At 35.3% G+C, this 22,015-nt stretch overlaps 3 protein-coding genes across 4 annotated transcripts in view; 2 read left to right on the forward strand and 1 right to left on the reverse strand.

Annotated features, from left to right (window-relative positions):
- The window catches only part of LOC112143804 (carcinoembryonic antigen-related cell adhesion molecule 1), a 10,239-nt gene extending 4,824 nt beyond the window's left edge, over nucleotides 1-5,415 (reverse strand). Inside the window, exons 1-6 of one of the 2 annotated variants that reach the window (XM_036215951.1) lie at nucleotides 5,283-5,415; nucleotides 4,871-5,182; nucleotides 4,215-4,490; nucleotides 3,688-3,954; nucleotides 669-941; nucleotides 312-569 (exon numbers count right to left, since the gene is read on the reverse strand). In XM_036215951.1, the coding sequence (XP_036071844.1) occupies nucleotides 312-569; nucleotides 669-941; nucleotides 3,688-3,954; nucleotides 4,215-4,490; nucleotides 4,871-5,182; nucleotides 5,283-5,325 (1,429 nt within the window). In that variant the 5' untranslated portion in view covers nucleotides 5,326-5,415. The remainder of the gene's footprint in view (nucleotides 1-311; nucleotides 570-668; nucleotides 942-3,687; nucleotides 3,955-4,214; nucleotides 4,491-4,870; nucleotides 5,183-5,282) is intronic. The other variant, XM_036215952.1, reaches the window with a different exon arrangement.
- A 1,572-nt stretch (nucleotides 5,416-6,987) lies between these two features.
- Nucleotides 6,988-13,075, forward strand: LOC118599827 (carcinoembryonic antigen-related cell adhesion molecule 5-like). The gene is made up of 7 exons (XM_036215953.1): nucleotides 6,988-7,114; nucleotides 8,392-8,706; nucleotides 9,061-9,336; nucleotides 9,858-10,124; nucleotides 11,439-11,711; nucleotides 11,816-12,073; nucleotides 12,607-13,075. Exons 1-7 carry the CDS (start codon nucleotides 7,072-7,074, stop codon nucleotides 12,642-12,644), a joined length of 1,470 nt encoding a protein of 489 aa, XP_036071846.1. The 5' UTR covers nucleotides 6,988-7,071; the 3' UTR covers nucleotides 12,645-13,075.
- Nucleotides 13,076-16,506: 3,431 nt separating this feature from the next.
- LOC118599828 (carcinoembryonic antigen-related cell adhesion molecule 1-like) lies at nucleotides 16,507-22,015 on the forward strand. The gene is made up of 7 exons (XM_036215957.1): nucleotides 16,507-17,837; nucleotides 18,578-18,892; nucleotides 19,034-19,306; nucleotides 19,406-19,663; nucleotides 20,201-20,306; nucleotides 20,599-20,636; nucleotides 20,749-22,015. The coding sequence occupies exons 1-7, from the start codon at nucleotides 17,795-17,797 to the stop codon at nucleotides 20,802-20,804; spliced, it is 1,089 nt and encodes a 362-aa protein (XP_036071850.1). The 5' UTR covers nucleotides 16,507-17,794; the 3' UTR covers nucleotides 20,805-22,015.

A 22,015-nucleotide genomic window follows, 5' to 3' on the forward strand; every position in this document is an offset into this window, starting at 1 on the left:
AATATTATAGATTAATCAGCTTTTATTCACAACAAATCATGAAACAATCCTTTTTAAAATGTCAGAAAGGAAGTTAAATTATTATTGTTTATGAATAAAAATACATAAAAAAACATTAATACAATCTACAAAATTGAAATGCTTCGATTCTGACTTAAAAATCAGAGATGGCACAAAATAATGATAAAATAATAAACCACTGTAAACGCCTCTCATATATACATATATATATATATATATTTTAGAAAAAATGAACTCTCCTAAAGCACAGATTTCATGTATCAAATGTATGAAGTCAGTGATGTTTTCACCTGTTTGAACATGGAGTTCATGTCCAGCTGTTGATTGTTTCTCAGTGACAGTATTCTTTGCTTCACAAGTGTAGGTTCCACTGTCAGAACTGTGTGCCTTTTCTTTGAGGAACTCAGCAGAACTTCCAATAATCTCTGATCCATTCAGTCTCCAGGTGAATGTAGCAGATGGAGTGGACTCAGCAGAACAGATCAACTTGATCTGATCGTTTTCATTTATCAGATCTTTACCTTCAATCTGAACATTTGCTGGTCCATCTGAAAAACACATTTTGTAGTCAAATTGTCAGAACAAACATAAAGAAAATGTATTAATGTTTCATTTGTAGATTTGTTTCACGATATATTTTTACTTACAGTTAACAACAATGGTGAACTTGGCTTCAGAACTGCTGACAGGATTGCTGACCAGACAGACATATTCTCCACTGTTCTCCTTCTTCACAGCTTTGAAAGTTAAGACTGTGTTGTCTTCAGAAAGTGTCACGTTTTCAGACAAGTTCAGATCTGATCCGTCCTTCTTCCATGTTCTGCTGGGTGAAGATCCAGAGGCCTCACAGGTTAAGGTGACAGAGCTCCCCTCAATGAACTGTTCTGTTGATGCTTTGATGGAAACTCCGGAGATTTTTTCTGGTGATAAGAAAGTATAATCATTTTAAAATAATAACAACACATACCCCAAACATCAGCACAAGTACAGGCTCAGACATGCAGAACTTTGTTAAACTACATTCATCAGCATAAATACATAAAACAGATATAAATAAGTCAATCAGTAAAATCAGCAAAAAACACTAAAAAAACATAAACCAACAATCAGTTACAGTTAAATTTTATCAGCTATTTAGCAGGTGAGTTGAAGTAAGAATGAAGCTGGTTGTGGCTCTCTTAGTTTTGAATAAAATGGACCTGAAGTAAGAGATGGTAATGTGTATGAAGAGTATGTGAGCTGTTGGTGGAGATCTGTGTTCCTTTCTTAAGGACTCTGTTATTGTAAATGAATATGAGTGACTCCTGCTGCTGTCAAATCATTGTACTGCTAATTTTAAAGATATTGTTGAGGGTATTATGATGCGTGAGACTGAGTGAACCAAACCAGGCTGTAATGTTAAATGTGAGGATAGATTGTATGAAACTTTGGTAAAAAGACATGGAACCAGAAAGATCTCCTGAACATCCTGACCAAGAAGCTCCAGGACCATCAGGAATCTGAGGACCTCTCTCTGACATGAAAAGCATCATTTGCACATTTCCATGGACATCAGCCTGTTTTTGCTAAACCAGTAGATTCAGCTGATTTGAAATATGTTCTCTCTCATTTCTACAGGAGTGATGTTGTTCGCAGAGAGACATTTCAGATTAGTTCTAATTGTACTTCCCTCTGCAAAATTGATGGCAGAAGCTTTTAGCATCACCATCTTTAAAGAACTCTAGTGAATGGGGAAATATAAAGCAATTTTAGTTTGACAACTTTGCATAAAACAGGCATTTTTAGGACACAACACTGTAGCTGTTGCTGTAACTAATCAGACTAAATAGTGTTGACTGTTTTTTTCTTATCCAGGAAAGATTTCATCCTGGTAGGTAAAAGAGTTTGTTTAAAAGTTCTGCTGTCCTTAACTATGAAAAACACCCTCTGTAACTGAACTCTCTTCAGTAAAACTGACAGAAAAAACGTTGAAACGTATCCACTTGTTGGTAATATATCATTGTTCAGGACTTTGTTCTTTCTTCACTTAAGTTAGAGATGTTAACATTTGTGGGTAAATACACAATATACAGTCTGTCTTTTAATCAAACCATGACTTTTGGTTTTAGAAAATAGAACCAGTTAAAATGATTTTCCTTGTCCTGAATTGGATATTTTTATGCGTTGAAAATCTAGATTTGTTGAAAAATATTTCATTCAATCCCATGTCAATGTATTGAGCAGCTTTCATGTTTTTTTTTTTCTTTCAATATTAGCTTTTTTTTCAATTCAATAATGTATTAAACAGGAAATGATTAGAACAATCGGGCCTGACTCAGTTTAAAACTGGTTTTCAGCAGTTTCCTGCTTTACAGAACATAAAACTCCAAACATAATACGCAGCAAGATAGACAGAAACAATCACACTCTAAGACAATACAGAAAATGAGGATGAAGAGGGGTCAACAGCCACATCAGTGGTTGCAACAGTATATGTCTTTTAAATAGGGCTGGGAATCGATTAAAAAAATAATTAATTAATCGAAAACATGGAAACAATTAATGGCAATTAATCGCTGTTGAAAATATTTACAAGATTATGTTTGTGTGTCTTGGAAAACTTTGTATGAAGGATGTCTGTGTGCACCGGGGTGTGTCCAGCAAGCTGGAATTTCTTTGTCTAAAGTTCTGTGCTCAAAAACAACTCCTTATATGGATTAGTTCCGTGACATCTCGTGCCATCTCCTGTAGAACTGACTTTCTTTGCTTAGCAACTCCCTAGCAACAGCTGACCTCATTGCTACGTTATGCCCATGTATGGAATTCCTATGTGTGTATCTATAAGAGTGCGTGTGTGTCTGGGATGTTTGTTGGCCTGGTTCATTGGACTTATAATATAGAAATCTTTCAGAGTCATTCTTGACAATCGCAATAGGTTTTAGTCTCAGTATTTGCCGACAACTTATTTTCTGCGAATAATCCCAATATGAAATCACACATGAAACTCTACATTTAGAACATTTATTTTTAATTACTGCTGTTATGATTCAGTGATATTTTTCTTTGTTGAATTTGGTGTTGTTGCTTTGTGCTTCTACAGGGTGGCGTGGGGCAGGAGGCGTGGCTTTCACTACCTGTTGTCCTTGCACACCTGCTTCCCATCTTTAATTTCTGCACCTATAAAAGCCTCTCCCTGTTCCTCCAACCTGCCAGGTTATTTACATTCAGTTTGACTCCTTCCTGGTTCCCAGTAAAGATTTCGTTGGCTTAGCTCCCTGCCTCCACTACCAGTCTTCATCCCTTCGTTTTTCTTCTTAGTGTGAGGCTAATAAACCTTCACTGCTATCCATCTCATCTGACTCCGCTCTGGGATCTGTCTACTCATCCCAACAACTGCTATCAATCGATTACAAAAAAAAGTCTGATTAATCGCACTTTTGTGCTATGATTAATCATGATTAATTACAATGTTTTACCAGGTAAAATGTATCTGTACAATATGGCACTGGACCACGGATCAAATAGTCTTCTTTTTGGGAAAAAGTGATCTCTAAACAACAAAAATAGCAAGAATAAAGTACTAGGAACTGAATATGTATTTCTTTTGTAAGTAAATTAAACATAAAATAAAATTGTATGTTCTTGTAGTAAACAAAATTCACAGTAAAAAAAACTGTTTAAACTTACGTAGAACAGAGATTGATAAAGATGGAGACATTTCATTTGTCAGAGTTTTGCTGTTGAAGGCCTGACAGCTGTAATCTCCTCTCTGACTGAACTGTATGTTCCTCAGTGTGAGTTCTGGTCCAGAATCAGGAAGTTTAGTCCCATTCACAAACCATGTAAACTGGGCAGAAGGTCTAGAATCAGCCGAGCAGCTCAGACTGATGTCTGACCCTTCCTCATAGAACTTTTGTGATGGAGATGCTGACATTTTGGTATTTTCTGGACCATCTGGGTGTACATAGAAAAGCAAATAAAAAGGAACATAATTTAGTTGTAAAACAGAAGTGTTTATTCTATAGTTCTTAATTTTAAGATTTTTTGGTCAAATATTCATTTTTTTTCCCTAAAACTTTCTTAACTAAATCCATAGATTGCTAATATTTTGGTTATACAATCGATAAGCACAAAATATTTTTTTTTAAGTAAAATAAACCTTTTTTCTACATGAACATCATATGAGAAACTGAGGATGAAGATGAAGAACTCACAGCTGACTAAGATGTTGACTGGATCACTGATGCCTTCACTGACAGGATTAAACACTCGACATCTGTATGATTGTTCATCATAGCGAGTCACATCGACTACAGTCAGAGTGGAGCCTCCATCAGTGATCTGAACTCTGTCACTGGATGTAACCTCAGAGCTGCTGTTCATCCAGATGAAGGACAGCGAGGAACCAGAGGAGGAGCAGGTCAGACTGAAAGAGCTGAACTCAACCAAGTCTGCACTCTGAGGAGTTACTGTTACAGAGGAGACTGGAACTGTGGGAGAAAATAAAAATGTGTGCATGGGAGCTATCATAAGGAACAGGGATGATTCTTCATGTACGCACAAATCTTTACACACACACACTTAGACAAACAAAGATATAGTTTGCCTGCAGTCTAGTGACCCCCACAGAGCCTGGATCCTGACAAGTCATCAGTCTGTTGCAGGACCACACAACCCCACACAGACACACGCGAGACAACTTTGTGTCATCAATCAACCTGTGAAGTATGTTTTTGGACTGCAGGAGGAGTTCCCAGAGAAAACCCACACATGCACAAGGAGAACATGCAAACCACACAGAAAGCTCCCAGCTGGTAAAAGCAAAATGATTTAATGTTTGAATCAATGTGTGATTAAAGCGGCTGTTTACCGTATACGTCCAGTTTGGTTGTTCCTCCTCCATCAGGAAAAACATTAACACTATACTCTCCTGCATCATCCAGGGTCAGATCTTTGAGCTCCAGAGATGCTGTAGATGGAAAAAAGGTGATCCTGCCTTCATAGGCTGGGTTAGTTAAATTACCAGTCGTGGTGTGCTGCATTATTGTACTGACACCAAAACCCCAGGTCACTGCAGTAAATGGTCCGTCTGCTTCAGTCAGAAATGTTGTGAACATCACTGATCCTCCAACAGATCCATTCAAAGGACCATCTGGTAAAATCCCAGCTGCTTCAGTTAAACCTAAAAATAAAGCAGTTCTTTCATTAGAGACAAGAAAAAAAAAAGATTTCTTGTTGATGTTTAAGACACAAAACTCATTTTAAAGTGAATGTTTAAATACCTTTTAAGGCCACAGCAAGGACAAATATTTTTAGAATCGCCATAAATTAAATCCTGCTGGAGATCCAAATAACAACCAGATTGCCAGAGTTTCAACTCGTTATGATGCGAGTCTATTGCATACAATCAGCATTACTTGTACAGTAAGGACATCCCTCTGAGTCACTGTCCCACCTATAACAACAACCTCTCACATAGTGTTTATTTCTGCAGGTAAATGACTCCCTCCTGTGGTAAAGACATGCAGCTGTAAAAAATAAATATATAAATAATATACTGTAAAAAAAAATGTATTGTGATGTGTGAATTTTCATAACTTCTGAAGTTAGATTTGTTGCTGTAAATCTCTCTACAGGTACACAACTTTTTTACAGACAGTCTTTACTTGAGCAACAAATCTAAGAATAAAATGGGACAAAACAATGGACATGATAATCTCAAAAAGACAGAATACGTGTTGTGATATCTACTGATGTCTACTTTCATGAGAGCTGTATCTGAACCTTTAGGAGGTTTATACAGGATAATACAATCAAAAGTCAATAGTCAAAAATAACAATTTCAGCTGTTCTCATTCCACAGTAGTGTATAATTCCTGGTTTCTCTGAGGACTGGAACAGAGTTTCCAAACAACTAAGAGTTGATCCCTGTTAAAATACTGCTTTAGGCTTTATAACAGTGGTTAGCGCTCTCATCTCACACCAAGAAGGCTCTGGTACAAATTTAAGCTAGGACTTTTCTGTGTGGAGTTTACATCTTCTCCTTGTGCATATTTGGGTTTTCTCTGGGGACTTTGATTTTCTCCCATTTTCCAAAAACATATTTTATAGATTAATTGGTGACTCGAAATTTCTCCTATTCGTGCATGTGAGTGTGGTTGTGTGGTCCTGCAACAGACTGGTTATGCAACACATTCTTACTCCCGACTCGTCAGATTAACGCATCGCTAAAGGACCCTCGGCGTCAAAACTTGAAGCTTTGGCCTGGGGGTACCCTTCTCGTCAAAATGTGACCAGCTGGTTGGTGTAGTTACCACAACTCTGCACATCTCCCTTATTCTTAAAAATGACACATCACACTTCTCCTCCATTCCTCAGGCATCTTCTCACCACCTAAGATCCTCTTGGGGTCCGGCGTTGCTCTGGGCGGTGCCAGCCTTTGCGGCGGGGTCTTGGGGGTGCGTGGGGGGTTGGGCCAGTTGGCCCTGTCTGCTAGGGGCGCTGTCCGTGTGGAGCGGAGGTCTCGTTAGGCACGGGACCGGGGGGGGGTCTTGGCGGGTTGTGGTCTCCACTGATACATTCGGTGGTGGCCGCGGCTGGTCCAGCTGCCTCGGTCCCGTTAGTGCCTGACCAGTGCACCCACAGGAGAGGTTCTTGGGGGCGGGAGCTGGGATCTGTCTCTGGGACTTGCCCCTTCTGGGACTTGCCCCTTAGACATGTAGGACCCTTGGTGGGGGGGTGCTTGGACATCACTGCCAGCAAAAAGTTGATGTCCTCTCAGTGCCCCTCCCGCTTGCTCAGCTGTTGGACAATACAAGTTTTTAAAAAAAAATGAAAAAAACACATTTAAAAGGTAGTGTGTATATATATTTAATACACTAATGAAATATTTCCATTATAGCACTTAAAATATTTCAGCTATAAAACACAGCAAAGCCAGAATGGTTTAAGTTCAGATGAATAATCAATGATCTACAAACTAGAGGGTGAACTTTTCCCTTTTAATCACGTACATACCAGGAAACAGTTCTTTTATTTGGCAGATTGTGCTCCGCTCTACACGCAAATAAAATGGAAGCAGCCTTTTACCTCTTCTTACTTGGAGCCATCACAGGTAAGTTTTTATCATTTGATCAGTTTGACGAAATACCACTCTATATATTTGCATTATTCAAAAGTTTTACAATTTAATAACAGAAAATGCAATTTTCTGATTCCAGTTATCAGTCTATTCTTCTTTCAAATGTTTTAATGTTTCTTTTGAAGAGTTTTTTCTTTCATTTGACAGTCAACTAATTTGCATAAAACATGTTCCTTTTCTAATAGTTTAACTGACTTAATACATCTAGAGCTAATATTTTCAACCCAAAATATTCATATGAAAACATGCCAAACATATAAAAACTAGAGGCTAACGGACAAAACTTTGATTTCTAAAATAAAAAAAAGTTTCATGACAAACACAGAATTTCTTAAAAACATCTTAAATTAAATACCCTTTTTTCCCCTTGAATAATTTTAACTTAAATACAAGTGTTTTGCAAATAACTGAGTCCGGGTTTTTCTAAATATAAATAGGCTAAATATTTCTAAATTCCCAAACAGATTCCTTTTATACTGTAATCTATATAATGAAATTGAGCTACAGAACTTATTCAGATTATTATTATTTTTTTCATTTATAATTAATAGTAAAAACATGCAATATAAACTTGAGTTGTAAACTCAAACATGATGTAAAAAAAAATGAAAAGTGTTAAAAAAGAAGAAAAACTTATTTCGTCTTCCCCTTTTAACAAATCAATAAATCAATCAATAAAAAAGAAAGATACACAAGCATTTAGCCGATTTAGTATACCACAAGAGAAGAGGAAAGAAAAAAAAACAACATTTTATAATTACAACATCAACCAGTGAGAAATGAACATCATACCTGGGGGATGAGTAATTGTCATTTGTATTAGATAGTCACTGATTATACTGTTTTTAATGTTTTAAAACTTGATACTGTTGTTGAATTTTTAATTTCTATGCTCAATTTATTCCATTTATTAACTCCATATACTGATACACATTGCTCTTTTAGCAGAATTCTGTGTTTTGGTTTAATAAATATTTTATGTCCTTTTAGATTAAATTTGTTTTTCTTTTCATGTATCTTTTCATTAAATTAGGAGGAAGGCATTTTATATTTACTCTATACATACATGTAAAAATACCAAAGTTGATAAGATCATAAAGTTTTAATAGTTTTATTATTATATCTAAGAATAACACCAAAAAATGTGAAAAATAAAATCTGCTGGAGAAATCAAAAGTCAGCTGGTAGAATGCAATGAAACAACTCAAACAGAAGCATCAGAAAAGTTTTGAAGATATTTTTCTCTCCAGGTTTCACAGAAGCAGCTGGAATTTTACCAGATGGTCCTTTGAATGCACCTGTGGGAGGATCTGTGATGTTCACAACATCTCTGACTGAAGCAGATGGACCATTTCTTGGAGTGACTTGGAGTTTTAATACCACATTTTTCATAATCAGCTACCAATCAGGTTCAAGCTTAATTCCTCCAGCCTATCAGGACAGGATCACCTTTTTTCCATCTACAGCATCTCTGGAGCTCAAATATCTGACCCTGGATGATGGAGGAGAGTACAGTGTTACTGTTTTTCCAGATAGAGGAGGAAGAATCAAGCTGGACATTTATGGTAATGTAAATATTTGATGCTGATTTTTATCTAAATACCTCTGTATAAATTATCAACAGATACAAAAATGGACATTAGACAACATGTTTTAAATTTGTTGTTGCACAGTTATATAAGTTCTTCTTTCAACCTCTTTCTTTCTTGAGAATTTTGGAAGAATATTTATATAATTAATATCAAATAACCATCTGATTTATTCACACAAACAACCTGTTGTCTGACAGCTCTAAACTCATCATCCTTCTATAAATTTAATCTCTGTTTTTCCTCTAGACATGTCCGAACTGTCTCAGTCTGGCCTCTCTGACTTTATCTCTAAAACCTCTGACCTCTATTTTTGATTTCCTCCCACAGTTCCAATCTTCTCTGTAACAGTAACTCCTCAGAGTTCAGACTTGGTTGAGTTCAGCTCTTTCAGTCTGACCTGCTCCTCCTCTGGTTCCTCGCTGTCCTTCATCTGGATGAACAGCAGCTCTGAGGTTACATCCAGTGACAGAGTTCAGATCACTGATGGAGGCTCCACTCTGACTGTAGTCGATGTGACTCGCTATGATGAACAATCATACAGGTGTCGAGTGTTTAATCCTGTCAGTGAAGGCATCAGTGATCCAGTCAACATCTTAGTCAGCTGTGAGTTCTTCACCTTCATCCTCAGTTTTTCATATGATGTCCATGCAGACAACCGGTCTAGTATTTTTTTAAAAGCAGAAGTCACTCTTTATTGTTTTTGATTTAAACAAAAAAAATAGCAATTTGTGGATTTTGCTTTTAAAGTTTGTGAACAATTCATGCTTTTATTAGGTCTATTAACATTAACATGTTAATGCGCAAAATTCATTTAAAAAAATCAATGCGTTAATATTTATTAATGCAAATAAATCACACTTCCGTCTTCCGCTCTCCGTTGGGCGGTTCCACGGGTTCACAGCATGCCCTATTTTCTGACAAAGCACACTATTATCCTACTTACACCATGATCACAATAGATATTCAATTGATTTTTAGCACTTTATTCTAGTTATTTTGTTGGTTTATATCAATTTACCACAAAAAGCTGACTATTTTATTTGTAGTGCGCAGTGTCACAGTAACGTGACAGCAGCTGAGCAACTAAATTATGACCTTTTATTTGCTTTTCTTTGTACAACCAGATGGTCCAGAAAATACCAAAATGTCAGCGTCTCCATCACAAGAGTTCTATGAGGAAGGGTCAGACATCAGTCTGAGCTGCTCGGCTGATTCTAGACCTTCTGCCCAGTTTACATGGTTTGTGAATGGGACTAAACTTCCTGATTCTGGACCAGAACTCACACTGAGGAACATACAGTTCAGTCAGAGAGGAGATTACAGCTGTCAGGCCTTCAACAGCAGAACGCTGACAAATGAAACATCTCCATCTGTATCAATCTCCGTTCTACGTAAGTTTAAATGATTATTTTTACGGTGACTTGCTTTTCTCACCCCATTAGTTTCATGTTTATAACATTTAAGTTGTGATTTCACTTATTTTGTCTTAGTGGATGATTTGTTCACAGACTAACGGTCCTCATGTTTCTTTATACTGTATACAGCAGAAATTCATTTTATATAGTGTTTGTAGATATATCTACAAACACCAGCTTTATATAAGAAAAAAAACAGCTTTACAAATTTTTATCACCAGAGTGTCAACAGAACAGATCTCCGTCACAGTAACCCTTCTCTTTTCCCTTTCATCCTTATCTCCCATCTCTAAAATCACACTCTCTTCTTCTTCTCTTTTTTTCCCATCCACTCCAACGAGCAATCCATTCAAACAAACATAAATATATAAAAAGTTTAGCCTGAAATAGAGCTGGTAAAATTCAACAGAAAGTACTCGAACAAAGGTATCAGAGAAGTGTTTAAGATACTCTTTTGACTGAAGTAGCTGGAATTTTACCTTTGAATGCAGCTGTAGGAAGACCTGTGATGTTCACAACATGTTTGACTGAACCCTGGAATTTTAATGTCACGATTCTTATAATCAGCTACCAACCAGGTTCAAGTTTGATCCCTCCAGCCTATCAGGACAGAATCACATTTTTTCCATCTACAGCATCTCTGGAGCTCAGAGACCTGACCCTGGAGGATGGAGGAGAGTATAGTGTTAATGTTTTTCCAGATAGAGGAGGAAGAATCAAGCTGGAGTTTTCTACATATTTGATGCTGACGTTTATCTAGTTTATCTAAATATCTACAACAGTTGTTCACAAGTTGCACATATTTTTCATTTCAGACACTACTGGGTTTTTATATATGTTTGCAACATATTCTTCCAAAAAAAGACACTAGGTTTGAATTTGTTGATTTACATTTTAAGATGAAGTTACATTAGTCCTGCTCTTCATTTGATTCTGTCTTAATAACTTTGGAAGAATGTTTAGTTATACATTACCAAATAACTTCATTTGATTCAAACACATGAACAAAAACATAACCTTTCAACAAATTCTATTGTCTTTTTATTCATTTTTCTCAAGGATTGTTTCCATGAAGCCATTTTGAAGTTCTCCCACAGTTCCAGTTTCCTCCTGATTAAATCACTTTCATGTTCACAACAGTAATTGTAATTTCCCTTGTTCTGTCCTTGTGATTGTTTTGTTTACAGACTGAAGTTATTCTTATGTGTGTATATTAAAAAAGACAAAAAAACACACATGATAGATCTAAGGATAATTTTTGTTTTAAAAAATTTTGATTTTGATCACCAGAAAAAATCTCTGGAGTTTCCATCAAAGCATCAACAGAACAGTTCATTGAGGGGAGCTCTGTCACCTTAACCTGTGAGGCCTCTGGATCCTCACCCAGCAGAACATGGAAGAAGGACGGATCAGATCTGAACTTGTCTGAAGACGTGACACTTTCTGAAGACAACACAGTCTTAACTTTTAAAGCTGTGAAGAAGGAGAACAGTGGAGAATATGTCTGTCTGGTCAGCAATCCTGTCAGCAGTTCTGAAGCCAAGTTCACCATTGTTGTTAACTGTAAGTAAAAAGATAACATGAAACAAATCTACAAATGACATATGAATATATTTTATTGGTTTGATGTTTGTTTTGACACCTTCACTACAAAATGTGTTTTTCAGATGGACCAGCAAATGTTCAGATTGAAGGTAAAGATCTGATAAATGAAAACGATCAGATCAAGTTGATCTGTTCTGCTGAGTCCACTCCATCTGCTACATTCACCTGGAGACTGAATGGATCAGAGATCACTGGAAGTTCTGCTGAGTTCCTCAAAGAAAAGGCACAAAGTTCTGACAGTGGAACCTACACTTGTGAAGCAAAGAATATTATTACTGAGAAACAATCAACAGCTGAACATGAACTCCATGTTCAACCAGGTAAAAACATCACTGAATTCACACACGTTTAGATGAGTTTGGTTTGGTTTGGTTTAGCTTAGTTTAATAACAATCCTTCATTCAGTCGTGCAATCAGTTCAGAATTAGAAAATATTTGATTTGACAGAACTTAAGAACAATTACAAGTTTTAAAAGAGATAGGCAGAAGGTGTAGCTTATGAAAGCCAACTCCTTATTACCCATTCACATTTTACACACAAAATAATTATAATAATTATAATAAAAACATATATCGCTCACATCCAGGCATATATTACAATCATCATGGGGCTCAGACATCAACAACAACCAATGACTTCATACCAATTATCTATTGAATGCTTAATCTCATACATGAAACTGTGCTTTGGTAGAGTTTTTATTTTATTTTATTAAAGATATGAAGAGGGTGGGGGGGTACAGTGTTCTGTTTATTTTATGCAATTGCTAATTTTATTAATTTTAAGCTTTTCAATGTTGTTCATTGATAGCTATTTGGCTTAAAACATGAAATCTTTTTTTCTTTTTTTCAGGTGAAAAAATGTCTTCAGGTACTGATGAGGGTAAATAAATAGAGGATTTTTGGTTGATTTCAAACTATGTTCTTAATTCAATAAAACATGTTTTAATCTTTTTTATTTTACAAAAATACAGCTTTTGGAACATTGTTCATTGTAAGGTGAAATTGTTTACCAAGAAATGTGTGATTTAAATAAATCCAAATGCTGTAATATTTGCCAATGAACCACACATACACATTCAAAATGTAAAAAAATTGCTAAAATTTTTATTCAATGTTTTAATTCAGTTTAAAAAGAAACAAAGTGAACATTCTGGGAACTCTGGGACTCTTATCATTAAACACAGATACATAAATTGTAAAACCTTATTAATTTCAAATGCTTGTCGTAAATATTGCTAATTTTTTCTTTTGTGCTTTTTTGAACTCTATCATCTTGTAAAATATCCTTTCATCATCACCAGACTAAGCAAAAAAAAAAACATTTATCTTCATAAAACTATTAGAAACTTTGTGGACAATTTATATCCATCTACTTATTAGACACCTGGTAGTCATAATATTTCTTCATCTGACCAATCCCGTAAGCAGAATTCCACTTAGCACCAGATGATAATCAAGATAACTGGAGTGTTTTGATTTGACCATTTATGAGAGGTTGTGAAAAGTTTTTTTATGTAATAAATTCATTTTAATCATGTATGTAAGGTATACTTTTAAATTATGAAATTAATATATTTTGAAGTGTATGAAGTATTTGCATCTATATGAGTTTTACAAAGAAACCCAAATTATGTACAAATACTTTCAGATTTGTCAACATTTGCTTTTTTTCAAACAATCCTCATGTGAATGTTTTTTTTCTTGTTTTCATAAATATTACTTAAAATATTTTATTTTTTATTTGTATTATTAATAATTAAAATATAATTTAATGATGAACTCTAATAAAGTTATTCAAAGAAACAGTGAGACCTCTGAACTGCTTTTTTAAACAGTTTTAATTTGATATTTTCCAAACAAGCCTTTAAGGCAGATATCAATCTTACAGATGTGTTTTATTCCAGTCATCACCATCCTTATTGTGCTGTGGGTTTTTGTGTGTTTTCCCTTGATGTTCAAATAGCTGTTTATTTTTTCTCTGTGCTAATAGATAAAGAGGGAAAATGGTTTAGTGAATCTATTTGCAGAAAGGTTATAAAAATGCAACCAGGGAACAGTAGTGGATGATTATTTTTTTATATTTTTATTTATTTATTACTCTAAAAGACACTTTTGTTCCAAATTGAGGAAGCATGAAATTAATCTCCTGTTAAAAATGCATTTCTAACAGTGACATGCGAGGTTCCCAGCTGGTGAGGCACTGACAGATTTACAAACAAATGAACCTACAGAGTAGCTTATTCACCAATTTGAATGGTGACAGTTAAAGTGTGTTATTTAAAATTTTCATTTCAACAGCACTCTTTATTACAAACATTAACAAAGAAAAAATAATCACCGAAATTGTTATTATTGTCTTACTTTTACTTATAAATGAAGTCTGTGTGCCGCTACTAAAACTAAACTAAAATAGTCTTCTTTTTCTGTCTCAGAGGATATCACTACCAGCGATGTGTCTAAACAATTTCCTGAGTTTAGACACATCATCCTCCGTTTAGAAAATTATGTTTAACAATAAAAGACAGCTGCACATAACTTACTACCACTAGTTCTATTATGCTTTAGCTGCGGTGTCACATTCTCTGGGCTCACCAGCGCCCTCTGCCTTGTGACATTCAAACTGCAGTGAGGCAGGTGTATTGCAGCCTCACAGTCTAATAGCCTTTTTAGCTGATAAAAAGACTGAGTCACACACAGACATCAATACAATCAGACAAAAAAAACATTTTATAGTGATGAAAGACCGAATTGGTAAAGCACAAGAGTCAGCTGTAGCTTCAGTCAGTGTGTGCGCACAGAATTCTGGATTCCAGCTGATTTCAAAGAATGTATTAGCAAATTATGGTGAAAAAATATGTATATGGTCATCCACAAACAAGCAAGATTTCTGTCTCTCACAGACCTGTAACTTCTTCTGCACCAGGATCTTCTGTGCTCCACTCGTTATCTGTGTTAATGGCATCTGTTTGAACTCGTTATCTATATTAAAGACACCTGTTCACAACCTCAAACAGTCACACTCCAAACTCCACTATGACCAAGACCAAAGAGCTGTCGAAGGACACAAGAAACAAAACTGTTGACCTGCACCAGGCTGGGAAGACTGAATCTGAAACAGGTAAGCAGTTTGGTGTGAAGAGATCAACTGTTAGGAAATGAGAGACATACAAGACCACTGATAATCTCCCTCCATCTGGGGCTACCTGCAAGATCTCACCTCATGGAGTCAAAATGATCACAAAAAAAATCCCAGAACCACTCAGGGGGTCGGTCCTAGCAAACGACCTGCTGAGAACTGAGACCAAAGTAACAAAGGCTACCATCAGCAGTGTTGGGCATCTCACTTCAAAAAAGTAATTAGTTATAGTTACTAGTTACTTCTCCCAAAAAGTAATTGAGTTAGTAACTCAATTACTGCATCTTCAAAGTAATTAGTTACTTGGAAAAGTAACTCGTTTTAAATTACTCTTTAAATATGGTAATATTTTGTATTTTTTCCTGCGTTACAAATAAAAAAAATAAATTACATTCAATAATAGATGATAACCGACAATAGTATACTGGTATAGTTTTCCAATGGAGTCATATTGTCTAAGTTTAGGATACACATGAGAGAGGGTTTAGGGAAAGAATTTTCAATATTTATTTGTCAGAATTATCACACAAAACACTGCAACAAGTGGTATATAAAAAATGTAACTTCACACAAAAAAGGTAAACGTTTCAACTATTAACATACTTCAAGTATCTTACCTACAACTATAATTAAACAAAATGGCTTAAAAAACTGAAAGTGCAAAACAATAATAAATTAATAAACTACAATTATTAACCCATATTTCTGCTAAGAGGAGCAGCTCTCTGCATCTCTTTTTTCTCTCCCAAAATCCCGCAGCCCCGCCCACTCGCTCCGGAGTCTGCTCACTGCGTTGATCTGTGCGCGCTCGTGTCTGTCTGTGTTGTGTGTTTTATAAATATTACCCCGTTTCTGCTAAGATGAGCTGCTCTCTGTCTCTCTGTTGTCGTTTTATTAACTCCCGAAACTCCTCACTCCGCACCGGAGTCTATCCACGTTGATCTGCGTGTGTACGTGTCTGTGAAAAAAGAAAAAAAAGTGTGCGTGCCTGTCTGTTTTGTGTGTCACTGTGCTCGCGCGCGCACGTTTGTGTTGTGATTGTATGTTTATATCCGTGTCTACCGCCTGTTTAGATACAAAAACATGATCACATTTGTCAATCGTGGCATTTTATTGTGAAAAACTGGTTATATTTTGAAAAGAAACCGGATTTTCTCATGTATCTTGATGCAACTTGGGGCGCGTAACACAAGCAACTTTCGGGTGCGAAGCGCCCAGCTCCAGCAAGATCATCAAACTTTGAAGTAACGCGCCGCGATTTACACGAAGTAACTATAACGGCGTTACAGCGAGGATGAAAGTAATTAGTTAGATTACTAAATTACTTGATTTATAACGCCGTTAGTAACGCCGTTATACTTAAACGGCGTTAGTCCCAACACTGACCATCAGTAACACACTACAAACCCTGTAGGGCCAGACATGTCCTCCTGCTGAAGTCAGTACATGTGCAGGTCTGTTTGAAGTTTGCTAGAGAGCATTTGGATGATCCAGAGGAGGATTGGGAGAATGTCCAATCGTCAGATAAAACCATAATAGTAAGAACGCTACTTGTCATGTTTGGAGGAGAAAGAATGCTGAGTTGCATCCAAAGAACACCAAACCTACTGTAAAGCATGGGGGTGGAAACATCATGATTTAAGGTTGTTTTTTAGCAAAGGGTCCAGGACGACTGATCCATGTAAAGGAAAGAATGAACGGGGCCATGTATCATCAGATTTTGAGTGAAAACTGCCTTCCATCAGCAAGGACATTGAAGATTAAAAGTGACTGGGTCTTTCAGCACCACAACGATCCCAAACACACTGTCCAGATAACAATGGAGTGAATTTGTAGGAGGAATTTCAAGATCCTGGAGTGGCCTAGCCAGTCTCCAGATCCTCAACCCCATAAAGACTTTTAGGAGGGAGTTGAAGGTCCGTGTTTCCCAGTGATAGCCCCAAAACATCACTGCTCTAGAGGAGATCTGCATGGAGGAATGGGGCAAAATACCAGCAACAGTTTGTGAAAACATTGTGAAGACAGAAAACATTTGACTGCTGTCATTACCAACAAAGGATGTATAGCAAAGTATTAAAATGAACTTTTGTTATTGACCAAATACTTATTTTCCACCATAATTTACAAATAAATTCTGTCTTGTTTTTTTTTTTGTTTTTCTAATTTTGTCTCTCATAGTTGAAGTATACCTTTGATGAAAACTACAGGCCTCTCTCACCTTTTTAAGTGGGATAATCTGCACAATTGGTAGCTGACTCAATGCTTTTGACCCCGCTGTAAGTAAATATAATTTACCATTTACGTCATTTTATTGTAAATAAACTTTTGAGTTGGAAACTATATTTGTTTTGCGATAAGACACTCCTTATACTGCGGCCCGCCACACCCTCCACCTGCTTCAAACAGACTACTGCTCCATTCATTGGCCAAAATTAATATTTTGATTCCTTTTTTTTTGGTGATAATTTTAAGTTTCACTGCATCCCAAAATTGTGCATAAAAAGATTTAAAATACACTTTTAAAACATTTGGCGACCTCTTCATGACCTCAGAGGATGGATGGATGGAGTCAGAGAAACAGCAAAGGACAGATTTAGATCCCTGATGGAGACTCCTCTAAAATATTTTGTAAACATATATATTTTATTATTTTTTATTAAATGCTGGATGATATGCATTGTAGCACTTAAAATATTTCAGTTTTAGAGTGTTGCAAAGACTAAGAGGCTAAGGTTCAGATCAACAAATCAATGATTAACAAACTAGAAGATGAACTTTCCCCCATCTTACTTCCTTCTATCACTCAGATGACAGTTGAAAGTGATCTTCTTTTGCAGCAACATCCTCATTAGTGGGTTAAAAACAGACACAAACAGACCGTTCTGCTCAATGCTGAAATGAAATGGAAGCAGCCTTTTACCTCTTTCTACTTGGAGCTTTCATGTGTAAGTTTTCATCATTTGATTGCCTTTACAAAATACACGTTTTTTGTATTTTGTTAATATAAATGTTTTACAATTTAGTAATAGAAACAATGTATTTTTCTGATTCAAGTTACCTGTCTATATACCTTTTTAAAGTTCTTTTGTTTTGCAAAAATATTTTTTCCTCATCTGACACTAGTCAGATTCAGATAAAGCATGTTTGTTTTATAATACTGATCTGATATTCATATTTCAACTATTTCACCAAAAAAACTTACTAAAAATCTAAAAACTATAACTACAAAAAAAATCAGATTACTCAATAAAAGATGTGTATTCTATGACTAACAAATAATGTATTTAAAAAAACTTCTTAATCTAAATTCGAAATTTTCTTTAAATAATTTTCTTGAATACAATGTTTCTTAAAGAGCATCAGGGTTGTCTCTTCTGATTGTTTGGAATAAATTGTACTAATTATATCTTAAAACCCAAACCGATATCTACATGGTTATTTATATATTACAATCTAGTTAAGATACTAACTAAAATAATAAAATGTAGAGAAACATAAAAGCTTGAGCAGCACATGTACATAAAGACTTTCAGAATATAACCTAAAATAACTAGAAAAAAGTAAAACAAAAAAAATACAAATATACAGGAGGCTCACAGGCAAAAATGTTAATGGTAGAATGTAAATGTAAAGAACTCAAGCAAAGCCATCAGAAGAATTTCTAAAAAAAAAAAATGTTCTTTAGGTTCAACAGAAGCAGCTGGAATTTTACCAGATGGTCCTTTGAATGCGCCCGTAGGAGGATCTGTGATGTTCACAACATTTCTGACTGAAGCAGACGGACCGTTTGATGCAGTGACCTGGAATTTTAATGCCACAATTCTTATAATCAGCTACCAATCAGGTTCAAGTTTGATCCCTCCAGCCTATCAGGACAGAATCACCTTTTTTCCATCTACAGCATCTCTGGAGCTCAAAGATCTGACCCTGGATGATGGAGGAGAGTATAGTGTTAATGTTTTTCCAGATAGAGGAGGAATAATCAAGCTGGACATTTACGGTAATGTATATATCATAGTCTGGTATTTATCTAAATGTCTCTGCACATGTATGCAGTATCAACAGTTGTTTCTTATGTATATAAACATATGTTATATAACCAGATAATTATTGTTAATAAAAATATAATTGTCATCACCAGAGAAAATCTCCAGAGTTTCCATCAAATCATCAACAGAACAGATCACTGAGGGGAGCTCTGTCACCTTAACCTGTGAGGCCTCTGGATCTTCACCCAGCAGAACATGGAAGAAGGACGGATCAGATCTGAACTTGTCTGAAAACGTGACACTTTCTGAAGACAACACAGTCTTAACTTTCAAAGCTGTGAAGAAGGAGAACAGTGGAGAATATGTCTGTCTGGTCAGCAATCCTGTCAGCAGTTCTGAAGCCAAGTTCACCATTGTTGTTAACTGTAAGTAAAAATATATCGTGAAACAAATCTACAAATGAAACATTAATACATTTTCTTTATGTTTGTTCTGACAATTTGACTACAAAATGTGTTTTTCAGATGGACCAGCAAATGTTCAGATTGAAGGTAAAGATCTGATAAATGAAAACGATCAGATCAAGTTGATCTGTTCTGCTGAGTCCACTCCATCTGCTACATTCACCTGGAGACTGAATGGATCAGAGATCATTGGAAGTTCTGCTGAGTTCCTCAAAGAAAAGGCACAAAGTTCTGACAGTGGAACCTACACTTGTGAAGCAAAGAATACTGTCACTGAGAAACAATCAACAGCTGAACATGAACTCCATGTTCGAGCAGGTAAATTCATCACTGACTTCACATACATGAAGTTAAGTTGAAATATTGTACAAGAACAATACCTTCCCTGATAACAATAATCCTTCATTAAGTCACTCCTTCATTTTCAGCTAAGGGGAAAAAAATCTTTGACAGAACATGAAGACTCACTCCAATGAAATTGTATTTTTTGTGTTTTTAAGAAGTTCTTTTAGCATTTTTTTCTCATAATGAACGATCTATTTAAAATAATTTATGGTTAAAACTGCAATTCTGAGTATTTCTTAATTCAAATCGTGCTCTAAAGCCACCACTCCGCTCCTCTGTCCTCTAACACACATTTTAGCAGTAGTTATCCTCTTCAAACTGGACCAGAACAAACATGAAGAACGTACAGATGAATCACTGACAGAACATCAGCAGCTGTTCATGAACTCTGTATGCAGACAGAAACACAAAGCAGTGACCTTAAAGCTTGTTTTATATGTTGTCAGTCTGCAGTATAAATAGTAATGGTATTTATTCATAGTTTAGTCTTACAGTCTGTTGTTGTTTCAGATATCACATCAGGATGTTATGCTGGCTGCATTGCTGGAATCGTAGTTGGATGTTTAGTTGTTGTTGCTGCAGCTTCTGCTGGAGGATTCTTTGTGTATAAAAAACTGTGAGTAAAATAGTAGATGCAATTATCCCTACTGTTGTTGTGAAAAAATGTACAATTTTTAATATTTTATTGATAAATTTTAGATTTTGAATGTCTGTCTCAAGATTCTGCAACAGCATTTCTGCTGGTTTAAGGTCAAGAATTTTATATTTAAAAAATATTTCAACATTTTTAGACCGGCTTCTCAAATCCAAACTTTACTCCTCAGTTTTTCTGTTTAGGACAGCTGTTTATTGTAGCTGTCACAAAATCATCTAGATTTACTCTTTTTTTACATTTCATTAACATTTAGACACAAGAGAAAACCTGATCCTCCTCCTCAGACTGCAGGTATGTATGTCGTCTTTCCTTTGCTCTACTTGAACATAACAGGAGAAATATTAATTTGGTTTAAAACACAAATTATTTGTCTTTGTTTCCATGTTTGTTCTTTTTCCTGCAGAGGTAAACCATATTTATGAGGAAATCTCACCAGTCTATCAAAATGTTGGTAAATAAACAAAAGCTCCTCTGTGCACTTTAAACTTTTGGGAAAAAAGGTGAAATTATTCACAGAGAAATGTTTGATGAGAATCATTGAAATGTTTTTATGTTTTTTTTCTCTTTGAGCAATGAATACAAACATAAAAACTAATAATCTGGTTCTTTTATTCATACTATTTTAAAAAGCAAAAGAGAACACTTTAGGAACTCTGGGATTTATTATGTTTAACACAGATACTACAAACATTATTCCTTTTCAAATTTGTCATAAACATTATTTTTTGTGTTATTTATAACCTACAATGTCTTGTACAGTAAACATCCTTTCACCATTATCACCCTCAGGACAATATATATTTATATTTATTTATTGGAAACTTTGTAAAAATGTATAATCATTAAAGGATCAGACCCTGAATCAATTCATTTCCTCAACATCTGACAAATCCTATAAGCAGAATTAATCATCAAATGAGAGTCAAGAGAACTGATTTGTTTATATTCTTTCTACTTGTTTAACAAAGTCAAAAGGTTTTATATTTTAAAAGTTCACTTCCTTTAATTATATATTTCAGTCTTGTTTTCAACTTGTTTTCAAAGATTTGATCTCAATTAGCATTCAGAAATGTATGTTTGAATTTGCTTTGGATTTTACCAAAAAATCAAAACTGTGTACAGAAATTAACAGTTTTTTTGGACAATTGTTGTTTTTCAACTGAATATACTTATCTATACTTATCTTGTTCTTATTTTCATCATACTCTAAATATTTAAGTGTCTTATTTGTTTGCTTGATGATTGCATTATAATTTGAAGACAAACTGTAATAAACACTTACTTTTTGAACTTCATTAACTGTCACTGGCCCTCGATTAAATAGAGATTAAACAGAAATCTACCACTAACTATGAGTGGGGAAAACATATTTTTGTGTTTTCATTCGTATTCTATGGACAATGAGTAAGAAGTTATAATTTCTTCCAGGCTGTGTAAACTTCTGAGCACAACTGTAGATTATTAGTGACAATGATTCACATTAAATGACATCTGCCTTTACACTAAACTGGCTGAGGCTGTTGTGAGGTGATACAAAGCAGTTTGTAAGAATGTTCGACAGAGAGACTGATAAATGATTAAACGAATAAAATTATAAATGTTTGTCTAATGATGACCTACTTCTTTATACTTTTAGAAAAGTGAACATCTGTATTAAAGTTTCCAGAGGA

Source organism: Oryzias melastigma, linkage group LG16 (genome assembly GCF_002922805.2).
Source record: "Oryzias melastigma strain HK-1 linkage group LG16, ASM292280v2, whole genome shotgun sequence".
Taxonomy (NCBI): domain Eukaryota; kingdom Metazoa; phylum Chordata; class Actinopteri; order Beloniformes; family Adrianichthyidae; genus Oryzias; species Oryzias melastigma.

What these genes read in the sequence shown, in the direction of transcription:
- LOC118599827 (XM_036215953.1), top strand. Translation starts at nt 7,072, where the DNA reads ATGGAAGCAGCCTTTTACCTCTTCTTACTTGGAGCCATCACAG. An exon ending in AATCAAGCTGGACATTTATG is followed by an intron (nt 8,707 to 9,060) that starts GTAATGTAAATA and finishes TTCCTCCCACAG; the next exon opens with TTCCAATCTTCTCTGTAACA. An exon ending in TGAACTCCATGTTCAACCAG is followed by an intron (nt 12,074 to 12,606) that starts GTAAAAACATCA and finishes TCTTTTTTTCAG; the next exon opens with GTGAAAAAATGTCTTCAGGT.
- LOC118599828 (XM_036215957.1), top strand. Translation starts at nt 17,795, where the DNA reads ATGGAAGCAGCCTTTTACCTCTTTCTACTTGGAGCTTTCATGT. An exon ending in AATCAAGCTGGACATTTACG is followed by an intron (nt 18,893 to 19,033) that starts GTAATGTATATA and finishes TGTCATCACCAG; the next exon opens with AGAAAATCTCCAGAGTTTCC. An exon ending in TTCTTTGTGTATAAAAAACT is followed by an intron (nt 20,307 to 20,598) that starts GTGAGTAAAATA and finishes ATTAACATTTAG; the next exon opens with ACACAAGAGAAAACCTGATC.